This window comes from Coptis chinensis, chromosome 3 (assembly GCF_015680905.1).
Source record: "Coptis chinensis isolate HL-2020 chromosome 3, ASM1568090v1, whole genome shotgun sequence".
NCBI lineage: Eukaryota > Viridiplantae > Streptophyta > Magnoliopsida > Ranunculales > Ranunculaceae > Coptis > Coptis chinensis.
Genome location: NC_141458.1, coordinates 16,597,892 through 16,622,861, shown reverse-complemented (window position 1 = coordinate 16,622,861; position 24,970 = coordinate 16,597,892). Strand labels below are relative to the sequence as shown.

The window sequence follows — 24,970 nt, the reverse complement described above, 5'->3', positions numbered from 1 at the left end:
ATTGTTCTTTGAGGTCATTTTGATGCATTTGCATCTAGTTTCTGATTTTCCGTTAATTATTCTGTGAGATTAGTTTAATGCATTTGCATCTAGTTTCCGATTTCTCGTTTATTATTTGATAAAGTTGCATTTGCATCTAATTTCCGATTTCCAGTTAATTATTATTTGAGGTTAGTTCAATGAATTTGCATCCAGTTTCCAATTTTCCGTTAATTATTTCTTGAGGTTAGTTCAATGCATTTGCATCCAGTTATTATTATTATTTTTTTTTTTGAGATTAGTTCAGTGCAATTGCATCCGTTTTTCGATTTTTCGTTAATTATTCTTTAAGATTAGTTTCACGCATTTGCATCATGTTTCTAATTTATAATTAATTTTTCTTTGAGGTTAGTTCAATGCAATTGCATCCAGTTTTCAATTTCCCGTTAATTTAATCTTTGAGGGTTAGCTCAATACATTTGCATTTTCCGATTTTCCGATAATTATTTTTTATGTTAGTTTGATGTATTTGCATCCAAGTTTTGATTTTCCGTTAATTATTCTTTGAGGTTAGTTTAATGCAGTTGTATCTATATTCCCATTTTATATTAATTACTTTTTAAGATTAGTTTAATGCTTGTATTTGCATCCAGTTTCTGATTTCTCGTTAAATATTATTTGAGGTTAGTTCGATGCATTTGCATCTAGTTTTCAGTTCCCCATTAATTGTTTTTTTAAACTATAGTTTCATTCAATATTATATATTTTTTAAAATATTTGTCATTATTGCTTTCCCGTTATTTTATTTATTTTTTCATTTTCTATTATATATTTTGTGATGTTATTTTTTGTATAATTGTTTTTAACTATGTTTTGAGGCCGTGTTAAGGATATATTCGAAATAAGTCGGTGTTTTATCATAGACACTGAAATTGTATGATTTGTAATAGAGAATTAGTTTATACAAATCACATATTTTTTAGCAATTTTTTTTATTTGATTAAATATATAAGAATTGGAACACTAAAAGTGTTTGATTCATAATAGGAAATTACCTTTTACAAATCACCTATTTTTTAACAATTTTTTTTATTTGATCAAATATATAAGAATTAAAAATACACTCAAACTCTCCAAATATAAGAATTAGAAATATACTCAAACTCTCCAAAGAGATTCCATGTACGTGGGATTGTAGGGTATTATAAAAGACTATTTTTAATATTATAGTGTTACATATAAGAGAGAAAAAACTAACTCTCATATTAGAGTGTCACATAGGAGAGAGAAAATCCTTCATTAGAGGTCTCTGCTTTAGTATATAGATAGTAGATTATAACTATACCCTTACAAAGACTCCAGTTTTTTTTAAACTCTATTACTAAATATAAAAGCAATTTTTTCTAAATTCTATTACCAAATATAAAAACAAGAAATTGGGCCCTAACACCCAATTTTGGAGAAAATGAAGTCTAGAGGACACGGTTTTTGGTGAGTAACTCACAAGGACAAATTCTACCAATTACTAACTCATGAACCCACGATTTCAAATTTTATAACCCTCAAGGACTAAATAAGTTGGCCCGGCTATTTTACTTTTTTTAAATGCCAGTTATACCCTTTCGTGAAAATAACCCTCAAGGACAAATGACCCCGATTTAAAATAAATATTTTCCAATTTTACCCTTTCTGTCATTTTACTATGAACAATGAGTGTTCATACATTCTGCTGGTATATGAACAATGATTGTTCATATCCAAATAGGTGAATGTACCTTATACAATATATTGATGTATGAGCATTGAATGTTCATACCCAAAGAACTATGAACATTGAATGTTCATACCCAATCAATGTTCATATCCAAAGACTATGAACACTGAATGTTCATACCCAAAAGGACCAAGGACTATGAACATCGAATGTTCATACCCAAAGGATTATGAACATTGAATGTTCATACCCAATCAATGTTCATACCCAAGGACTATGAACATTGAATGTTTACTATGAACATCGAATGTTCATACTTAAAAGACTATAAACATTGAATGTTCATACCCAATCAATATTCATACCCAAGGACTGTGAACATTGATTGTTCATACTCAAAGGACTATGAACATTGAATGTTCATATCCAAGGACTATGAACATCGAATGTTCATACCTAAAGGATTATGAACATTGAATGTTCATACCCAAGGACTAGGAACATTGAATGTTCACTGTGAACATTGAATGTTCATACCCAATCAATATTCATACCCAAGGATTGTGAACATTGATTGTTCATACTCAAAGGACTATGAACATTGAATGTTCACTATGAACATTGAATGTTCATACCTAAAGGACTATGAACATTGAATGTTCATACCCAATCGATATTCATACCCAAGGACTGTGAACATTGAATGTTCATACCCAAAGGACTATGAATGTTGAATGTTCATACCCAAAGGACTATAAACATTGAATGTTCATACCCAATCAATGTTCATACCCAAAGACTATGAACATTCAATGTTCATACTAAATACACCAGGTCGTTTCGTCTGGGACAGGCCGTTAATTATTTCGTGTTAGGGGTATACTTGACATTTCATCTACCCAATCCGTTTTTTATTTCGCGTCAAGGGTATACTTGAACTTTCATCTACCCGGTCCTTAAGAGTTACAAAAATAAAAAGGTGTCCTTGAGAGTTACTTTTTCGGCATTTTTGTCTTTGAGAGTCACTCCCTGATATAAAAAAGTAGGATATAAATAAAGAAACAATCCCATCTAGAGTTTCACATACTCTTTAACTTTTTCTAAACACTATAGCTAATTATGAAAAAACAATCACATCTAGAGTTTCACAAAATCTCCAACTTTTCCTAAACAATATAGCTAATTACGAAAAAAAAATAGTAACAAAAAAACTAAATTGTTAAAAACAATAATTTCCGCCGAAAACGATTTTTCTAAAACCCTTTCGATTTGATGCGACATCCACTGTATGATTTAGATATTTATTCATAGTTAAGGATTCAAAAAAACACAATTACGACCACAATAATTATGACATATTCTAATTATATATACTAGTAAACGGGCACGTGCGTTGCACGTGCTAGGAATGAAAAATGGGGCGGAAAAAAATGAAAGGAAAGAATTATGTATTATGTATAATGTAAAATATTACATATTAAATTTGTCTGAATGAAACTTCAATAAGCGAAAAAAAAAACACTTGAATACGTTAGTTTTATTTTTTGTTTGATACGATTTTTGCTGCTTTGCCATGCTGCGAATAAATATATTTGAAGAGGTATTTAACGCTGTAATTTAGTTAGTATGTAATTAGTATTGTATATGCCACAAACTAATTTACCTAAAAAAGGATATTATGTTGAGGAAATTCACCTTTGTCTTTGCTAGTTGTGTAATTCTCTTGTAGAGTATTTATATGTGATGGAGGAACATTGTTGGATTCATATGAGTGTACTACACAGAAGATATAAGAATACTACATCATGTTGTGCAACATAATGTGTATCCTTAACTGAAGATTAAAATATCTAAAGAAAAATGCAAGAAGAATAACCTTTTTCTTATTATTGTCTTCAAAATGATCTAGCGAATCCATTAGCAATTGTTTTTTTGTCGTTGAATATTTTGGTCTGATTAAATAAGTAAGTAGGTTGGACAGAGAAAGAAAATGTTGCCAGCTAAAAAAAGCCATTTTTTTTTTAAATTTAGAAACGTTCACATTTAAGTCGGATATAATATGTGGACTGAATTGAATGTGTAAATAATAGTTTTCGATAAGATGGCTATGTGGTAAGATGGCTATGTGGCAAGATTGAATGATTCAAATGATGGAGGGTTGAATTTTTTCAATCCATTTGTCTGGAGGCGCACAGAAGTAAGAAATTATGGTTTCTATTCTGCCGTTGAATTACATCTAGAGTAAGCGCATATTTGGACTGATTCCAAATATTTCAAGTTAGTACTCAATATCGTATCGATGCTTGATGGTTTCAAAATAAATTTAGCAATCTTGCCATTTGGAACTTTGTTGTCGACTGCCATTTGGTGGTGACGTTGTGACTTGGTTGGCGACATGGGTTTGTACTTGGTAGTGTGTCTTGGTTTTCCGAGGAGCATTGTGTATTGATTGCATTGGATGAATGGTCGTTTTATGTAGCATTGATTTCAGATATTGAGTACTAACTAACCTACGAATAATCTCTTGACATGGGCTGACGGTAGCATGGACAATGGCAATGATGCAGAGAATTATATAAATATTGAGCCAAATGGTAGTCTCGTTGAACAGTTTCGTCAAGAGAATGTAGGCAAAATATTAACTTTTCCATTAACATTACCATTACGTTGTTCCCTATTTGGTAATCGTTTGGTTTCATGCCATTTATGAGTATCTAATCCTTCATTCTGAGACTTTTTAATTTTTCTTAGCCATTTTGCTTTGAGCTACCAAGGCATGACACACCCAACAAAAGCTTGAACTGCAAGTTGATTGTGAATCAGGTTAAACTATATGATTCCTCACATACGGAAAAACTGCAATATGCATTATATTTTGTTTGTTTTATGTAATATATGTTTCCTAGGGGAAATGGAAAAAAGTTATTCATAACTGTCAATATTTTATAGATGTCAGGATAAAAAAATTCATAGTGCTCCTCACGACTGGTGAACCTTCAGATTATTCGTTAAACAAAGCGAGGAGCATCCAATCCACACACGTGGTATAGTCCATATATGCACTGGAGGAAAAGTGGGAATACTGTGATAGTGGGTGCACATTTGTTATTGGCACTGTGTTGCTCTCCTCGTACTACATGGGATGATGGGAAATGGAATTTGAATCTTGATGGCATGATGATGATTGCGTTTATAACGACCTGAGGAGACACCAATGATTGGACACTAATTAGGCAATTCGATAGTCACTTCCCAAGTTCTAATTAAAAGGTCGAGAACATGCTATAAGGGCATAAGTTAAAAACAGATTTAAAAGGTTGATTATAATGCGCGTAAAGGCTATTCGAGGAGAGGAAACACTCATACCAGAGATACATCGCATGATAATAAAATGAAACAATAAAAACATGATATTAACTCAAACAATGATTTTGAACAAAATTTTCAGTGTGGTGCGTGCAAAGAAGCTAGATAGAAACGAGCTCTAACGCAAAGCGAAGGGACTAATTTCCCCAATATTATCTAAGTTAAAGGATTCGGCCAAAGGGAGCATCTAAAGCACAGCTGAAGTGCATCGTCGTATTAAAGCGTTGCAATGGTAAACCGTTCCTTGCATTTTGTTGTTCACCAAGCACAATCCATATCCCATACTCTGCGACACCAATGATTCTATTGGCCTCGTCAGAGTCGCAATCCATTGTTAAGGGAAAAAAAGTCAGGCGGACTGACCTGCTTATTTTGAACAAACTGGGCAAAGTTTAAAAGAAAGAGGTTAAGACGTGGGGAATATAAGGAAAGCTGGTCAGATGATGTGCCAATAGAACTATACTAATTTGGACTCCAAAAGAGGTCAGTCCACATTTCGCAGGGAATCTGCATAGATCAATTTTAAAAAAAAGTCTTGTACAGTTTCAAGATGACATATTCACTACTTCATCTAACTGAGTTTTCCATTTCCAACGTGAACTCCTTACACTACACCATAACAGGACATTAGTAACGGATACACATCCGTTACAAAAAATATTAGTAACGGTTATCTTGCGTTGACACAAATGCGTGACAAATGAATAGTAATGGATATTAGTAACGGATATTATCCGTTAGGAATTTTACTAACGGTTTATAAGTGTTACTAAAATTAATTTCAACAACACATATCAACCGTTACAATTAATTAGTAACAGTTATTAATTTAGGTAAGGATTCGTTCCCAACATATAGAAGGGTTGGTAATTACCCCTCTCCAACGTTTGCTTTTCCGTTACTACAACTGTTTAGTTAAAATATTTCTAACAGTTTTGTATCCGTTACTAATACTTTTTGTTTTTTTTTTTATAAAAAATTGAATTTCCTCGCCCTTTTTTGTCAGCCCACCTAGAATGCTACAACACAATCTTTCACGAGCACCACATGCAGCCTTTTCACTCTACAATATATTAAAAAAATCTTCTATTCATCCATAAAACTAACAATCTTTACCATACATATATAGGATTTCCAATTAACATAGCCCAATCACAAATACAACATATGCAAAAGAAGACTATAAAATAGAGCTCCCATATATATACCACCATCTGCTACATCATCACAAGACATTTCTGTACACAGGAAGAGTGTCGATGCGTTGAATGCCATTATGGTAAGCTGCAACATGAATAATAAAAAAAAAATCAGTAGGAGATCAACAGGTATTGAGCAAGATTTTCCATCTGGAAACCTGAAACTCACTTATGTCAATTTGAAGATGTACACAAAACTGTTCCTCTTCATCCTCAAATATTCTCTTGTGATGCAAGCTTTTAAGAGTTCCTTCCTTCTTGTTAACCCCAAACTTCTTCATTGTCAAAGTTGCATGATGGCTCTTGCTCTTGTCATCTTTACGTACCCAATACTGTTTCTGATCTTTCTTTGAGGTCACCTAGCCATCATACAAACGAAAGTTCAATCTCAACCCCTAGTCTTTCTAAAAGACTCACATGGGATAATAGCAAATGGAAAATAAAGAAAAAGTAGGGTAGTTTTCTGAATGAAACTTACTTCTTGCAAAAAAGTCAGCAACTCCTTTTCTGTCAGGACATTGGAAGCCCATCAATCCAAAGAATTCAAGTACATTCTCACGTGGACCCTGGTACACAATCTGACCATCTGAGATTAGAATAATCTCATAAAAAAGGTCATAAGTCTCTAGAGCTGGTTGAAGGAGCGAGATGACGGCAGTCCCTTGGAGAATATGGATGGTTTGCCTCAAAGCATTCACTATCTGGAAAGTTGTTGAACTATCCAAACCTGTAGATATTTCATCCATGAACAATGCCTTTGCTGTCCAAACCTATAGATATTTCATCCATGAACAATGCCTTCGCTGCTCCAGCAAGCATTTCCCCTATAAAACATTAGGCAATAGGGCTTTAGAATAAATGGTTCAAAGGGAAGTCATATGAATGGAATTCTAACTACACATCAAACTATGTTCTACCTATTGTGACTCGCTTCATTTGTCCACCAGAGATACCTCTCAACATATCATTTCCCACCAAGGTATCAGCACATGCATCCAATCCCAAAATCTGAAGTTTTCAATCATTTCATAAAACAAAACGCTATATCTTAATCTAGGTACTTCTCAACATATTATTTATATTGTTTTTTTTTTAATTATTATTTATATTGTCAAGAATATAATTATTTATATTGTCAACATTTTAATCTAGGCTCATGCGTACCAAATTAAATTCCTTACACAAGGCAGGCGGCAAAACGCCAAGTACAAATCCATGCAATATTTTGTTTTATTTGTGGAAAGTAGTAGTTAGGTCTTACCAGAGTACCATTTGAAACGGGGACGCAGAATTCCCTCAGCACCAACAACTGTTTACCTATCACTAGCAATGGAGGGAAGGCGAGAACCCAAAATTGATGCATAACGATATACAGTGCTTAGGATTCTTGTGTGCTCAATCTGGCTATGCAAATCATTTAGCCAAGCATATGCTGTTACCTACAGAAGGAAAGAGAAACAAACATAAGACAATGACGAGTAATATCTCGGATTTGACAATTCAGCCAGTCGGCCCAAATCCTATGCTTACTCAGAAGTATAATGCTTCTGCTCATATATAAGGAAATAAGAAATAATAGTAATACATAAAGTCTAGAAGAATGGAAGTCCCAGTACAGAAAGCGCAAGTCATCTACTGAAGCAGCTGAAATGGTAGGCACCAAATCTGCTCCATTTACAACAGAAGTAATAAAGTGTTTGCCCGACTCTGCCAGATCCCATGTCATACAAATGCAAGCAGCTGCTAAGTTAAAATCTAATCAGTTATGAAGATGGTGAGAAAGTTGTTTCCAACAAACAACTTTATAGAGAGTGAGCTTCGATCTAAATTAAATCTAGAACAGAGCAAACTTTTTTCTTGGTTTTGTTTTGTTTGAAAGCTGTTGCAACTGGGACATGAAAAAAAAGCAAAAAAAGAAACAATAAAATAGTGTCTGGAACAATTATTACAAGTCAAACATATATTGCACAACGTACACATACCTGGAGAAAATACAACACACGTAGCCACTGAGAAATCCCGTTGCTCCCTTAATGCATATGTTAGAAGTGCTACAGTGCCTCCGCCTAGCTAATGAGTGTCCAACGATCTAAAAGAATCCATCAAAGAAATTGTCTGTCAAAGTGTACCTTTTCGAACAACTGAAAAATTGAAAAGAACCTACAGCAGAACTTTAAATTTTAAAACCTTAAGCTACGGGCGGGATAAAGTTTCTTTAGAGTGGGAAATCCATAACAAGTTATATCCCAGCTGCCACCATCTGTACATCCAGGCTTGGTACCGGAAGCCTAGGGCAGTTAACAAACCAAGGAAAAAAATTATATTTGGGACTTGGTATATTAGGGATACGGAAAAATTAAAAAGATTTGGACATAAATATTGAGCGTTTGCTGCATTTATTTATTCAGTTTGAACAACATGCTATCATGGGGTAACTAACAAGTAACAAGAGTCTTCCGGCAATCGTTATCTATATTTTAATAGATGGGAATTTCATTATGAAACTTCCGATTTTAGTAACAATATAAAAATCCCACCAACCCATGTTCTCCAATAACAGACCAACATAAAAGAGACACATGCACATCGTTTTACCCACAAATACCTATGTGACATGTTTATATATATTCCAAAGTCACCATGATAGTTCAGCATTCATCCGCAATCTTTGTATATTGCTAGAAGTACCATCAAGAATACAATGTATAGACTGAATACTATATATATTGGATGATAGCCCTCTCCATGTATGCACTCTGTCTGATCCTACACATTGAATAGTCAGACCTTGAAATATATACAAAGGAGTGATTTGCAAGAGTGCATCCAAAAAGTGTACAGTAACAGTACACACCACAGTTCAATTGAAAGATGACTGACATTCATGTGTAGTCATGTGTATTGAGGGTTGACAACCCATACCAAGCATCCCCAACAAACATAAATGCTAGGCCGATGGATGTGCAATATCTGTTGCATTCCAACTTCCCACCAAAAGAACTGTCAAACATATACCACCATCAATGTCGAGTCACCAAATAGAGAGTCAGCAACCTGCCCATTCTCAAGGACTGACACTTACTAATGTGGAGGACTAAACTATTTCACCAATTTAAGACTTTTAGAGAGCATACTTTCCATAAGCAATCCCATTTCTATGTTAATCCAGTGCTACCACATACCAAGCAAATGACACAAAAAGAGGACTGAATTGTATTACCATAAATAGTACTTCTAAAATTTTAACAAAATCGGGTAAAAGCACTGACCTCACCACAATAAAAATTGATGAGTTAACCACCCCCCTGGAAAACATAATTTGGCTACAGAAAAAAAAATATAAAAATTGCAACATCAAATACCAACATGAGACTGGATACTTGCACGGTATTTGAATATAAAAGAACCCTATGCGACAAGGCAACAACATCAACTACCAAAACTAATCAACAGGAGACAAGGCAAGTTTGAACACTATCAACTACCCAAACTTGTAACAATATGAATAGCTTCTAACACATGTTTACAAGAGCATCACATGTTAATAAGATTGTGCCAATTTTAATAGTTACCTCACCCTTCCTTGATATCATACAATGATAGTCACCAGCATTTGCGACAACAACATGGTTGTTCAGAACAATTGCAATACAAGTTGTGCTTCTAGAAGTTGGCCCAGAGAAATCTGAGTGGGAACCTGCAAAGTTTATTAAAAAGCCTAGTAATTAAATAACAAAGGTGTGGCAACCAAGGAATAAAAACCTCACAGATCTCACTTCAACAAGTTTAATAGTTACCTCACCTTTCACTACCCCACATACAATCCCCCCTGGAACTGCCATTGCTAATGCATGTGACAGACTCCACCAATTCATCAAAATATAGACACTAAATTACCATATGGCACATCTACACATTAGCAAAAAAAAAAAAAAAAAAAACTAGCATAACATTGATTCTACATTCAAAAAAAAAATGACAAGCATCACAGCCAGAATACCACCATTACCTTGATATATTAACCACCAGCCCAACATGTTGTATACACATATATACTTTGTTTAGAAAGAGACGTCCAAGAGACCCCCTCCTTCCTCCTTTGTTTGGGCTTGGAACTGGCAATGCAAAAACTTTCTTACGTTTGCATTGGCAGAGTAAGATAGGGGTAAATATACTCACAACCCTTGTCAATGAAAATAACATTTTCTCAAGCACAAGGATATTCATTCAATAATTTTATATTACCTAGATAAATAGTATAAGAAATTAGGTATGCGAGGCGTAACAAATTAAGTTTTAAATCATAAAGGAAGACGAGATAGAATTGGAAATTAACAACATGTAGAAGCCAATTTGAAGTAACTAAGTGGTAAACATGCCAATGAAACAATAAGCCTTGAACCATCTGACCCAGCTGGTAAGTGATAGGCAACAAGGCAAATAAAACAACAAAGATGAGACTAAAAGCTAAAATCGGAAGCTACAAGATGCATATGTCTGAAATCATGCTATACTATATATATTACTACTATCTATCCACTTTCAAGATGCACACCAACTATTTAGTAAAGACCATAAACTGACCACACAGTGCATACTGCAAACAAAAATCATTTCAAACAAAGCAGTCAGCAAGTTCTAACATAAAAGACTAATCTAACACAAATCGTATAACCATGAATGGCATAGCTTCTATTAATGATGACTAAGAAATAAAAATGTTACTTATAGAGCGTCGACTATGTTCCAAACTTATTTAGTTACCAATTCCCAACCCATAGTTGCACACAGAAAATGGGAACTAATAGTAAGCCCCTCCATAGAAAGAAACAAATTTGTGAATCACTCCTCACATGGCCCATTCTCCTTTGTATAGTTGAATATAAAAAAGTTGAGTATATGAAATGACCAGTTAGCATAAACCATTTTTCTATTAGCATAAACCAATTTTTTGTTGAATCAGTTTGTATATGTGAGCGGGCACCCAAGTTTTACTGTTGCAATGGTCTAATGGATCACTTCAAACCATAGTTGAAAAGAAAAGGCATTCTCAATTTTTACGCAACAAGAATCAGCAGTAAAGATGAAGTAAATCATGATTTTCCGACTTCAAACAACCATAAGCTTAAATGCCCATCTGAAGGGAGAAATATCAAAGCAACAACTGTTTTCAGCACCAAAATAAAAGTAAGGCAACTACCTTTTATACAAATGCACTGAGGTTCACTATGAGCACCTCCTAGCTTACCGTTAACAGAGCCTCCTCATTTGTTTCCCCTTCTTAATTTAGCAAGAGTTAAATAAATAAACTATCTTGACAATGACACTTATAACTCTACCCATTACCCCTATAACTACCCTCTATAATATGCTCAGCGTTGCTTTCGAAAACATTACTATTCTGTACAAACAGAATGAACACTTCACTCTCTGTAATACAATTGAAAAATACAAAAACATCATGAAAATATATGAGAAAAGGGGATAGGATTCTAATAAAAACATTTACATATAAAAGAGTACCTTTGCAATTTCCATCCATCTCAGAGGCATTCAAGTTCATCTCGGAATCAACTTGACTATCTGCTACATCAGATGGGTATGCAACTTTCGATTTGGGAGAGATATTAACGTTTTCCACAAAAGCTGGACCACCCAAATGCAACTTTAGTACAAAAGCTGTATAAAAAAAAAAATAACAGCTTATCAAAGTGAATAAACTAATGTCTTAAACTTTTCACTGCAATTCTACCACACTCATTAACTTCTAACTTTACCAACAGTTTGACATTGCAAAATTTAGAAATCAGTACAAAAGGGCATTCATTTAGTCATGGCTACTTAGGACAAGAAAACTTTAGGTTTGAAACCTCGCTCAGTGGGGCTTCAACGTAGGCCATGAATTAACAAGAAAAGAAAAATCAAACCCTACAATTCCCACACATTAATATACCTCAACAAATTGCTATAAATCAACAAAAGATAAAATAGAGTTCAAATACTTTACATATTTCCATAAACAAAAAAGATAAATCAAGAAAGTTATTTTCCTTGCCCTATATAATCCTAAAGTTTGGAGTGACATAAAAATGGAAATTTGCATGAAAGGGGTAAAATCAAACTAACCTAAAAAAAAAAAAAAAAAAGTCCTCATTTTAACTTTTACAAACAATATTATCAAAAACCAAAATCCCTAATTTATCAAAATCAAGCAATAAAACAATGTCAATCCATAAATAGAACTCCCGTGAAGGGGATAATTAGGAGCTGTATAGAACCATGACTCAGCAAATATATCTTATTAATCACAAATTGAAAAGGGAGAAATCGAGGAAGACAACAAGGAAGAAATCAGAGAGGAAGATGATTACTTACCGTGGCAGTCGCGGCGGCAACCCTTTCCTTCTTTTTGTTTATGTTTTCTCTTAGATAAGGTCTTAAGGGTAGTTGACCTAATGAGCGCAAGCTGAAAATAATCCCGCTTAAATTTCCGCCTTTTTTTATTTAGTCCGATATTGCTATTTGTTTTGTTTTTTAACAGTGGTAACACTTACGTATCCGTTAGTTAATAACTGATATAGGTCACAAAATTATTCAACTAATTTACTAACGGTTACATGACTTAGTAACGGAATACTAACTGTCATTAATTTACTAACGGCTGAGTAAGTGTTACAAATGAAAAAATGCAATTGTTAGAAATTCCTTCATATGGTGTAGTGTTAGTTGAGTTATTTTTACCCCCAATTACTCTATATTATCAAAGCAAAATCTGAATATTTGTTGCTCCACCATTAAACAATGTTGATAACTTAAGGCAATATATTTTGATATATTCAATAGAACAGTAACATACTAAGAAGTGCATCCCCCAAACTTGAAATAATTTATATATGTAGCCCAAGTATCTAGAAGAAGAGGCAAGAATGTGAAGAAACAATACATGCACATGCAGAACATACATAGACAAAGAAATTGTAATCCGAAAGATGCATAGGCAGAACAAATACAAACCAATGCATTTATTATGCATCTACTCCAAAAATACAAAAACACAAACAAATTTTATTTTAAAATGAAAGACACTTAGTATTACAAAAAGCATGACCCTTGGAGTCTATAAACAAAAGGTTAAAAAGAGCAACAAAGAACATCACCAAAATGAGCAACTAATAGAACCCAATATTTTTCATGCTCATTAGTAAACATCCATAGAAACCAAAGACAGTGGGCTTTAGTAAAACCTTAAGAAGGTCTTTGCGCGGAAGAAATCATCCAGTCTTCCTAGCATAAGCGAAAATCCCACCAAAGCATCAATAATAGACCCTCGCATCTCCGATAGGCTTCAACTTATATTCCTTTCCGGTAGTATGATTAATCGAAGGTTCTCCATAAGCTCAGCAAATAACAACATCACCAATAGAACACTCATCACACAACCTCCCTCGATTCGGTAGTAGAACACTCATCGCAACTGAATTCCTAAAGAATATCCTTGCATAAGACTCCTCCACAACCGCCTTGACCCCTGCAGCACCAAGTGCAACAGGGGCATGTTCCCTCGATGACCCACAACCAAAATTCTCTCGTCCAATTTAGATTTGAATTAACCTGTTTCAATGAATCGAGTTTCATAAGTAAAGGGAAGACCAATGAGGGCATGAGATCCAAGCTTGCGACATGCGATGGTTCTTTCGGGTGCTTATTTGAAGTTAATGCTGGATTGAAAACTGAAGCTGAAGTAGTCGCCACTGATTGATCGCTTCAGACAACGAATGAACTTTTCTTTCACTGTCTACAAACCTTTTGAAAAAATTCAGTATAAAGCAATGCTCAAGGAACAATGTTAGCTTTGTTAGACAAACAAAAAAAGAAAAACATAATACATGCCCAATATGCATTGAATACATTGCCCCAAACTTTGTCAACAGGTCGTGTGGAAATATATGGAAAAAGGAAAGGCATGCACAACGCTCTTAACTTTTAAGCATATTCTCTAAAGCTTACCAAAACTGCTACACAAAAGTTTTAGTACCTATTACACCTATACATTAGCATATCAGCATATGGTAGGTGGGATCGACCGAATTCAATATTGAATTGAATTTAAGTAGTCACTACTTACTCATTTTTCTTTCTTAATAATCTAGTGATTCAGTCTTCGCATGGGCAGTATACCCTTGAATTTGTTTAGGAAATGAAAAAAACCAATAAGGTAAACCAAGTATTGATAAGGTGAGAAAATTTGTACTTTGTACTTGATCATCGACAATGTATTGATAGGTTCTTCTTTAATAGTGATTATCCCCTATGATTCTATTCTTGTTGAGCATCATGCATCGTTCGTTATCGACGTCTGCTTTTGCTTATATCTCGTTCTCTAGTACTATGTTAATAAGAAAGCCAAACCTTTATGAGAACGAATTCAAAGCACGACAAAACTAATACCAAAAAACTAATTGCAACCAATATATTAGAATAGAACAGTAAGACTTGATATATAAGACTTGATTGCAACCAAGTTAAGAAGCAAGTATCGGCTTTATATATAAGACTTGATTTAATTCTTCTTAGCTTCATAATCTAGTCACAACAAATTGCAAAGATATTGTATGGATATTGTGCTCATTGAATGTCTTTCAAAGAAAATGTAGCATTATTTAAATTGAAACAATCCCTTAAAAACTAAACTCACCTTGGAGTATGATACTGAAAATGAAGCGCGCAACCACAGTAACCCTGTAACATGCAGAGTAGCGATATTAGCGAATACTTAAGATGGGAAAAGAAGCAAAAAGTAAAACCAAAAAGAAAAAAAAAAATCAGAGCAGTGAAATACCTGTATGAGGAAAGCGAGATTACCTAGATCCTTGCAGTGATTAATAGGAGTCGATGTAAGATCCCATCTAAACTGAAACCAAATCAGAACCTGACTAAACATCTGCTGAAATTAGTGGACTTCAACAATGAGAAAGCTCCCACTGTCTCCTTGATCTGGCTGTCCTGCGACAAACCAATTTGCGCGACCATCTGACCAGACATGAACAGAACGCTTCGGGTACTAAGAGGCTCAAATAGAGCAGCACGAAGATATTGCAACATGTCATGTCTAAGAATTCAGTAACAGCTGGGTTGCCTCCATAATATCTCCTACCACCTTTTCTTGCAAGTGGGGAAGTGTGCACATTCTGTACATGAGGCATGACATAGTGGAAGCATTTGTGTCCCTTCTAGCATGTCAGAAATTGGAAAACTTGTCTGCCAAGTATCTTGGATCTTTATCACTTAAATCTTGAGCTGGAATTCAGGGTGAAGCTGCAGTTATTTTTAATCACATCACACCATGAACTTGTAGTTCTGCATCGCCATGGTGTCCGCGGAACTCGGATAGTTGAGATGGTGTTAGAATATTGAACCGCCATGGATCCACAGAGATATGTATGAAAGCGTTGCAATGGTAGATCGTTCCTTGCATTTTGTTGGATCGAAAGCACAATCCATATCCCATACTCTGCGACACCAATGATTCTATTGGCCTCGTCGAAGTCGCAATCCATTGTTAAAGGGAAAAAAAAGTGGATGACCGCTTATTTTGAACAAACCGCAAAGTTTAAAAGAAAGAGGTTAAGGCGTGGAGAATATAAGGAAAGTTGGTGGGATGATGTGCCAATAGAACTATACTAATTCATGGTGCAACGCGACGGTGTTCATATGCATGGTACATCACCTTTGTGGCCCACATGCAAATTGACTTTAAACCGTAGTTATTTTGCATTTAGAGATCTTTTGTGCCAATAGATAGGCTTTTGGAAGACTGGAGACGTCGGGTCCTCCAAAATCCTTCAACACTGCCAGTGAGATTGCTAGATTAATTAAAGTTGTGCAATGAGTTCGACACCGTACCTTGATAAACAGCTACTCCTGCTGCAATAGTGCCTCCAGGTGACTCTAATGATTCAGCAGCAACATGGCTATTTTTGGAATCATCTCTGACAGGGTTTGATACAAAATAAAATGAACCATTGAACCCCCTTTTATTAATAAAATTGGCATACAACAATAACACAACAATAATCTTTTTTGTTATAAATCTAAACAGTACCACAGCACACATATATCGTAATAAAAGAACATCAACCATCAAAGGAGTTTTTGTAGTCTAATCTACTAAGTAAATATTAGGATGTAAAATTAAATAAAATGGAAAACGGACGATGCTGCTATTGATCTGACCCATCAGTAATTGCCTAAGAATTATTTGACGACTTCAATCTTCAGTCCTATAAACAAAGTGAATTTGGATATTGTTTTAGTTAGTACGAATAATCATGTAGAATAATAGTGGAATGATATATATATATATATATATATATATATATATATATATATATATATATATATATATATATATCTTAAGTCAAGTTTTAATACCTTAGATTCTTTTATCTTGCGCACCCTTTTAGAAGGAGTTCTTATAGCTGAAGTCTGGGAAGGTTCATTTGATATGCCAATCGAGTATGCCTTTGACAAATAAATAGAAAGAGTATAAGCGAATGTTTTTTTTTTGTTTAAAAAAGGAAAATATATATAGAAGTAACATACCATAGAAGCTTGCTTCTTGTACTTTCTCTTAGACCGTTTTTCTTTATTTGAGGGTTTAGGAATATCGGTTGACTTTTCCAAAGAAAGCTCCTGCTATACAAATGTTTAGAATTAGTATAAATCAGTGAAGCAAGGAAATTGGAAGCGAATATATACTTTTTAGTTTGTGGCAGTAGAATTAAGGTAAATGAGCACATTTTTTTTCAGCAGATCTGCAACGTTCTCATTCAAGTTGTTAGGTGTATGTTCTTGGAAAGTACAATCAACAATTTGTGATGCATCTGTCACCTGAGTGCACATCATAAGATTATGTAACGAAATTAATGTATGTAATGGATGCCAATGTTTAATAAGCATGTAATTGAAAGCTAGTGTAATAAATCTTATTACCTGTTCTATCTGATCTGGTACTTGGTCATACTCAAGTGTGTAATCCACCGGGAAGACCTTGTTAGCTGTAAAACGACTTCTGCCTTGACTTTGAAGGTTGTATTGGCTAATTTTTATCTCAAATACCACTGAAGAACTGATAATGGCATTTATTATGGCCTTAACAGTCTCAATACCATTTGTCTAATTCAATAAAAGAGAATTAGTATGTCACAATAATTTATTTGTAATGTGAAAACTATAATGTCGTAATGGCTATACCGATTTTATAAGCTTTTCCAACTCAGAAGCTGGATGTTTTAGTAATGCTTTAGCTTCTTCGCCAAATATTGTTATGAGGGAACTTTGTGTGTCATCTCGAATGCGAGCTTTCAATTGATATCTAAAATAAATGGCTATCAGAGTAAGTTCATAAATAATAGTGTTAAACGAATAGTATGGTAAAAAAAAATATTAATTCATACCTCACATCTGGAGACGGAATACTGTTATTGCAATTACCACACCAATAGTGATCATCTCTATCTATCAATTTCTTCCGACAACCAGTTTTGGTGCAAGACATATAGAATGGTTGATAATCATGAACGATATCATAAATGATTGCTTTGCATGTGCAAATCTGTCCCTGCACGGAGCGTAAGTACATTGAGAAAATTTAAATTAAAGTTAGACATTAGACAAATGTATAGTAAACTTACAACAAACTCTGCGTTCAACATCTGAATAACTTGTGAAAGAGTTTTTCTGTTTCTCAATGATCTGTCCTTCATATTACGTTCAATCGATGATGACCCTTGTAGCATCGCAATACTTCTCTCTTCAAAAGTGGAGCTAAAAAAAATATAAAACATTTTGTTAAACTTAAGCAATGTATAGTTAATGGAAGAGTTTTTTTTTTTTGTAAATCACCTAGTTTGCAAATCCGATACTTCTGGAATGTCCAAGTTGACATAGATTTCCGTTGTGCTTGTTGAATTAAGGAAACAGTTATCTGACAAAGAAAAAATTTAAGATTCAATAACCTAGGAAAAAATGTGCTATATAGATTAAAATATCCAATATAATCACCGTAATAGTTCCCAACAGTTAACGAAGTGACAACCAACACCGGTACGCTCTTTGCATACTTAATCACATTATCAAACAATTGTATTGCATTTTCCCAGGGATTTATTTTCAATTCAGTTCCACTACATAGATGATATAATGTTGTGTTAATATATAGATTTGGTTATGATTTTTTTAAATTCTAAATGAGCATACATAAAATGAAAACCTGGCATTCTTCAAGAAGATCTCTTTCAGCATGAGTCCTTTTCGAAACATCAACTCTGAAGCACCATCAAGTGCCCCAAACGCATCTACCACAAAATATTTAACAATTAGTTATTTCTAATGGAATTTGCTGAAGTAATTGAAGTAGTTATATCGTTGCAATTGATTACCTTTAAGATTTGTATTTGCTTTCGAAAGCAGCCTAACATTGTCAAACTCAACGAAATCAAATTTGTATAGCAGAATTTCCGGGTGAGCTTCGGAAGATCCCCTGAGAATAGTGTCCCATCTGATAAGTATAATAAATTCATGTTGAATCGGGCGATATGAATCTCTTCTAGTTTGCACACTGAAGTTTTCAATATGATATACGTGTCCTTCTTGAAGAACATTTAAGAATGTGTTTGAATGGTTTTTAGGAACAATTGCTTGAATCTGATCTCCCTGGCAAAAAATCAGAGCATTAAGGCAGTTTCATATCATGGAAAACTTAATGTGCGGAAATGCAAACTACTCAGACGACTTACTCGTTCATCAATTAGGACAACATCAAATCTCTTCCGCTTATCTTGCGAAGTCTTTCTTGCCTCTGATCCATCTTCCCGTGACACGAACTTTAACTTGACACTTTAGAGTTTTGTCGGTTAATTGAGACACTTTCGAACATATTCTTCTATGGCCATATCTAATTGCACCTCTGATGCAGATTGAAGCGAATTAGCATAGAGGAAAAATAATGAATTAGCAGGGGAAAAACTTGTAATATAAAATAGAAAAGATTTAGAAAGAAACCTTTTTTGAATGATATGGTTCTTTGTTCTTCGCAAGGATGCAATTGGAAATGGAAAGGCAGCAGAAGAAGAGAGGGATTTGAAAGTGCAAGACTCTCAGTATTTATAGTGATCATCATACCTCTTACAGGGATAGTTAGGACGGTTAACGTATAAAGTAACTGAATTTGTGTTCTGAACGGTTCGAAAGATGTATATCTGTTCAAATGTAGAAAACTGAAACTTCGATTCTTGGCTTTTAAGGGATGTAGTTAAGCAACTGCCTTAGATACTCTAGCAGCAAAGAAGTTTGGTCGGCCCTGTATCCAGCCCAGCCCATTTTTTCTAGATAAAAACGAAAAAGTATCCACCATTTGCTTCCGAAAAGATTTTTTGTTGTTAGGAAAATATTACTAAATAATCGAAGTGAATAACCTCTATAAATTTGATTTAAAAATGAATTATTACTGATTAAATACAAATAAATGTGAAAAAATATAATTCGAGTAATGAAATGGTTCACAAAAGCAAAAATAGCTTATAATCAAAGGTCTCGCCAATTTTAGTAAAAGTTGCAACAGCAAAATAAATCTAATATTGTGTTGAACGCCTTTGTGAGTGAGCATCCTCGCCCAGCTAGTGCGAGGAAGCTGCATCAGTAGCTCTTGATGAAAACTTGGTACCCGTGGCGGTGAAATGAACATCGGATTAGCCAGCAGTCTAGAAGCATTTTCTCGCAGTGTTGCCGGGATATAGCGGTTATGTTGGCCTTCATATGTTGTTATCACAATTGATGGTTTATGAAATGATCTCACAATATTGTTTCTTCATAGTGCTCTTCGGGCTAGTGCATCTGTAATAGCTACTGCAAAGGCGAAACAAAGGGCCTGTTAGACAATTAACTGAACAACAAAAAATAAATAGGGAAGAGAGGAATTGTAGGGGTACATTCTTAGTGGCTCAAGTCATCTAATTGAAGTTTCATTAACTTGTTGAAGAATCTATGATATGATGTAATGCAATTCTAGCTAGCATCAGACTATCAATCATAGTGTTTGCATTCACATTAAAGCATATAGAGAGGTATATATATTAAAATTAGATAAGGAATGAAGTTTATTGATGGATGATCTTACATCCATTTTAGAAAGTGTAAACACTACATATATATCAAGCTGAAATATTTTACTAATAACCCTAACAGTTATAAAGCGGGCACATGGTTTCACTATATGGATCAAATTCATCATTATTTGAAGGGAAAACGTAACTATTAAGCGAGAGATGGAAATCATACCTTTGATCATGTAAACTTTATCAGAATTGCTTAATGCTTTTGACATCTTGACGGCACCTTCAACATATGGTATATTGGTAGTCACCGTCTTGGAAACCGAAGAACTTCAAATAATTGTTCAGAAACAGAAATCTTGAAGATGTTGATCCAAGTTTTCTGTGCTATCCAGCTTGACATCAATAAGTGCTGAAGGCAAATTACTGGCCTTCCCTCCAGGTTGATCCTCATTTCCATCAGTCCTCACTTTAGTGTCAGGTTGCAAAGAGCATGGTGACGTGCTATTATCTGAATCTTGAAGAAAACGACTCTGTTGTACTTCAGTGGCATCATCACTTAAATCTACAACAGGAGGCTTTAACTTAAGTGACTCTGACGCAGTATTGATTTCAAGGTATTCAAATATTTATTAGTTTACCAATCAGCATACTAACAGAAGTCAAAATCCCACCTTCTTTGGTTCATACAGAATCAGAGGAATTCCACTTTTACTACATTCTATATATGACACGTGTTCCTTTGGAGTTGGTTATGTCAAGTTCCATTCTTCTTTGCCTTGCTCAGCCATCGCCAGAACGGTGCCTCTGCCTAAACTCTTGTTAGCTATGGCAAGCTCATTCAACAGTGATCCCTAAACACAATGACATTACTGGAATGAGAGACTATCGAGTCATGAAAAAAAAATTAATTTGCCAATTAGTATGCAAGAGTATTGAACATGGCTTGCTAGGTTCTTCTATCAACAAAGAATAGCAGTAGATTTTCCTTTTCCATAGAACATTCATAGAAACCAAAGAATCCAAAATAACATAGTAATCATGCTTATACGCAGTGTTTACTTTTCTCATAGTAATAATGCTTAATTTTGGAGTTCTTACTTGTTGTTTAGGGATGTTATTACTGCCACTCTCTTTCCTTTCCCAAGTTCAGGATTGATACAAAAGAAATGTGAACATAATAGTATAGTCATTTTGGATAACATTGGAAAGTGTGAAAGATCCCTCCAGCATTAGCAAGTCAGTTGCATGTGGGATATCATTTAGAGGAACATAATGATAGTTTACTGATTACATGAGAATGCTCTTTAACAAAATGGGTAGTTGTAATACTCTAATTGCAAACAACCTGGTTAAGCGGCTACTTTCGGACATGTGATATTCTTTGGAAGTTAAGCCATTAGGTTGAATGAGCTGATCCCTTATGCGTCTGAGATGACAATTTTAACCGAGCACCAAAATAAGATGTTTTTCCTTAAAACTCTACTTCTACCAGAAGGATCTGGATACTCAATAGTGTGTTTTAGCAAGTTAGGTTAAACTGATACTAAGTGGTTCAAGCGTTTAACAAATAAATGAACTCGGCTAGCTGTACTATAATAGCAATTTCTATACTGAAACTGGTTCCACCATGTTACCTAGCTACCAGCGGCCCTTGTTAGTATCAAATCTTATGCTCTCATTTGGTAGAAAGACCTGAAAAACGGCGCTCTGCACAATCTACTTTCTTTGGTGTAGTACACTGAATAATTCCAATTAAAGACAACCTTTTCCAAGCTAAGTTAATCTAATCTAATTTTATGAACTAAAATTTCCAACATAACAACAATAGAAAAAAGAGACAGCAGGAGAAAGAAAACAACAAAATAAATATAAAATGTGTAAACCAGTAACAAATGATAGTAGATGTAAAATGCATCATGGCATCTTTCAACAACACCCTATTCATGTTGAAAGGCTTCTTAATTCTATTTATATATTTTTTAAAACTTCTTGTGGCTGGATGTGATGTTGATAGATACTGTAATCTAAGGTCATTATACGAAGGGGTTTGAGGATTTCTAGAGCTTGGAAAGAAAGGTTCTGGCTGTCGTCTGATTTTTATTGTTATCTTAGGTTTCTCCAAGCCAAAGAAAATGGGCCATTTCAACGCAAAAACACTGTCCAATTTCGCACTGGAAGGATGTCCCTGACCAAATCAAGGTTATGATATGGAAGCTTGTTACGGTCTGTTTCAGGCTTCTTTCAGTGTGACCTCTTACTATTCCAATTACCATATATTTTATTGATCTAGTGTTTTGAAAACAAAATTATTATACTGTCTCTTCGACCTACAAAACTCAAATCCTCCAAAGAATTAATAAACAGTGGAGAGAGTTCAAGAGCAAACTTCGGTCTAAACATTATGATAAATATGATGTAGACTTGGAAATACAGTATCAAAGATTTAAAAAGAAGCATAAATCCAAAGTTTACCTCTGTCGTTCCCTTGCCCTCATCTCAGAAGGTTTCTTTCTGGTCTCCTCTGCAAACACAAATGTCTGCTCCCGGCCATGAAGAACTTGTCCATCCATTTGATATTTCGCTTCTGCAGCATCATCAGGATCCACATATGGAACAAAACCAAAGCCACGTGGCTCCCTGCGGCAAAGTATAATTTAGCAACAATAGACACTATTGAATCAACAATACATATGATCAGCAAGTAACTTCTAACGCTAAGATAAACAGAATGAGCCTGGAATATGGGAGGGTCCAGAGTTTGCGAAAGTACCTGAAGCCTCATAAGTAGATCTGAACTATGTTTCTTCTCAAACCGATGATTCCTATAACCTTGGAAACAGAGAATTGTATCGAAGAATAATCGGCTGGTGTCAGAATTTTTCTGATTCTTTGTAAAATCTGGAAATGGTGTTGAAACGGTGCAAAAAATTAGTGTGGTTTCCTACAAATTGGAAACAGAGAATTGTATTGAAGAGTTTTATTTACTCACTTGCATTTATAACGAAGCAAAGAATGCCACCGGAATAATCGACTGGTCATCTTCATAGAATTGGTTGTGCAATCATGCGTGAATGTTTGAGAGAAATGTCCACCGAAAGCAATTATTGTAGGGGTTACCTGCAATCTATGCTTTGAATCTTACAGCACTCCATCATATCAAGCAAATGATACTCCAGTTGTGTCCCTCTTGACATCATATCAAGCAAATGATACTCCAGTTGTGTCCCTCTTGACTTGAATGAAACCAGAATGAATGAAAATGCTAGTTATTCATAAATCACAGGATAGTGACACACGAAAGAAAATATAGGATATGGAGTAATTAGAATATAAAGAATTAGTAGTGGGATATATGGAGAGAGATTTACATGAATTAGTATCAGCGCTATGAAAAAAGGACCATTATACGAAATTGATGGACATTACACTGCATAAATGTATTCGTAGTTGTCTTAGTCTAGGAGTGCACATCAACACCGTACTCAATGTTTTTAAGTCAGACAGAAATAAATAAACTACTAATAAGAAATTAAGAGAAACTAAAATAAAATTTTCATAAATAACTGAATTTGAAAGCAGAGAAGAACATGAAGGAAAATATTAAACATGATGTCAACAGATGATACGCCCTGACATAATTAATCCATAAATGCCTGAAAACATCCAGAAACTTGATCTTACCAGCCGGTTGGAAGAGCAGATTTATAGAAAGAGAAAAATGGAGAGGAAAAAAGTAGCCACCTCCAATGGCATGAATTCAGACTGCTATCTAGATTGTGAAAAGGGAAAATATAAGGTTGATTGGCGATTAACGGGTTTTAATTGGGAAGGAACGGAGAAGACACGAACGGTTAATTTTTTTTTTGTTGGGAAACCGCGAAACGGTGTCTCTATCCGTTTTGACGTTGAGTTTTATAGTGTTGGGAAATTATTTAAATTACCAATTTACCCTTCGAACGTAAGGTGAAGAAAATTTGGTAGGTGAAACTTTTGGGTACCCTTTTTGACCAAAACATTGGGTTAAAACCGAGGATACGGGGACTAATAAACGGCGGCTGGTTTTCCCATTATATATAAGATAAGATATATATATATATATATATATATACGGGCCGGCTACGTCGACATACTATGTTGACATACTATCTTGACATACCAAGCCAACCATCAGATCTTATTAAATCTAACCCTCCAGACATCTAAAAAATAAAACCAAACAAATAAAAAAATGAATAAAATTGACATTTTCTTTTTCCACAAAAGAAAAACCCACGTCTTCTTCTTCATCTCCCCCTTCACAATGTTTTTTTCACGGAAAACCTTGTTTACTTCGTTCACGTTTTTTTCCTCCCCAAAAAATAAGACACTAAAGAAAAGAACAAGTCATCTCTCACCAAAAAACTGTGTTTATCATCTTACCCTTGTGTAGAAGTCTGGTGGTTAATTAAATACTAGTTAATTAAATCAAAAAAGAGAAAAAACGCACAAGGGTTGGAATAGAACACCAAGTTGAGAATCCTTCCACCTCATGGTCTCTGGCAATCTGACATCAAATGTTGCATTCATTGTACCACTTCTGAACAAATACCTTCCACCTC

At 34.6% G+C, this 24,970-nt stretch overlaps 2 protein-coding genes and 2 long non-coding RNA genes across 35 annotated transcripts; all 4 read right to left on the bottom strand.

Annotated features, from left to right (window-relative positions):
* Positions 1-6,111: 6,111 nt before the first annotated feature.
* On the bottom strand, positions 6,112-12,980 carry LOC147508269 (uncharacterized). 32 transcript variants are annotated; one of them, XR_015217986.1, is made up of 13 exons: positions 12,634-12,945; positions 11,782-11,937; positions 10,268-10,373; positions 10,056-10,167; positions 9,831-9,976; positions 9,528-9,581; positions 8,446-8,546; positions 8,241-8,347; positions 7,520-7,697; positions 7,176-7,266; positions 6,737-7,082; positions 6,428-6,617; positions 6,112-6,343 (listed from the first exon to the last, which is right to left on the bottom strand). XR_015217986.1 is itself a non-coding variant. In XM_086600822.1 (13 exons), exons 3-7 carry the CDS (start codon positions 10,483-10,485, stop codon positions 8,329-8,331), a joined length of 570 nt encoding a protein of 189 aa, XP_086456948.1. In that variant the 5' UTR covers positions 10,486-10,503; positions 11,782-11,937; positions 12,634-12,980; the 3' UTR covers positions 6,112-6,343; positions 6,428-6,617; positions 6,737-7,082; positions 7,176-7,266; positions 7,520-7,697; positions 7,875-7,998; positions 8,241-8,328. The 32 variants fall into 32 exon arrangements, 15 of the variants coding, with proteins under 15 accessions (XP_086456948.1, XP_086456952.1, XP_086456957.1 ...); XR_015217987.1 differs by having other exon boundaries at positions 9,831-9,955; positions 12,634-12,944; XR_015217985.1 differs by having other exon boundaries at positions 10,061-10,167; positions 12,634-12,944.
* Positions 12,981-13,711: 731 nt separating this feature from the next.
* Positions 13,712-14,721, bottom strand: LOC147508268 (uncharacterized). Its single transcript, XR_015218002.1, has 2 exons — positions 14,510-14,721; positions 13,712-14,061 (listed from the first exon to the last, which is right to left on the bottom strand). It is a non-coding gene; the product is annotated as an uncharacterized LOC147508268 (long non-coding RNA).
* A 1,738-nt stretch (positions 14,722-16,459) lies between these two features.
* Positions 16,460-18,824, bottom strand: LOC147508267 (replication protein A 70 kDa DNA-binding subunit B-like). The gene is made up of 11 exons (XM_086600820.1): positions 18,699-18,824; positions 18,530-18,614; positions 18,322-18,443; positions 18,163-18,244; positions 17,952-18,084; positions 17,715-17,878; positions 17,512-17,632; positions 17,056-17,433; positions 16,861-16,950; positions 16,690-16,779; positions 16,460-16,538 (listed from the first exon to the last, which is right to left on the bottom strand). Exons 2-11 carry the CDS (start codon positions 18,577-18,579, stop codon positions 16,533-16,535), a joined length of 1,236 nt encoding a protein of 411 aa, XP_086456946.1. The 5' UTR covers positions 18,580-18,614; positions 18,699-18,824; the 3' UTR covers positions 16,460-16,532.
* A 231-nt stretch (positions 18,825-19,055) lies between these two features.
* On the bottom strand, positions 19,056-24,447 carry LOC147508266 (uncharacterized). Its single transcript, XR_015217981.1, has 8 exons — positions 24,114-24,447; positions 23,362-23,605; positions 23,143-23,270; positions 22,845-23,009; positions 21,044-21,223; positions 20,596-20,934; positions 19,321-20,163; positions 19,056-19,223 (listed from the first exon to the last, which is right to left on the bottom strand). It is a non-coding gene; the product is annotated as an uncharacterized LOC147508266 (long non-coding RNA).
* Positions 24,448-24,970: the final 523 nt, after the last annotated feature.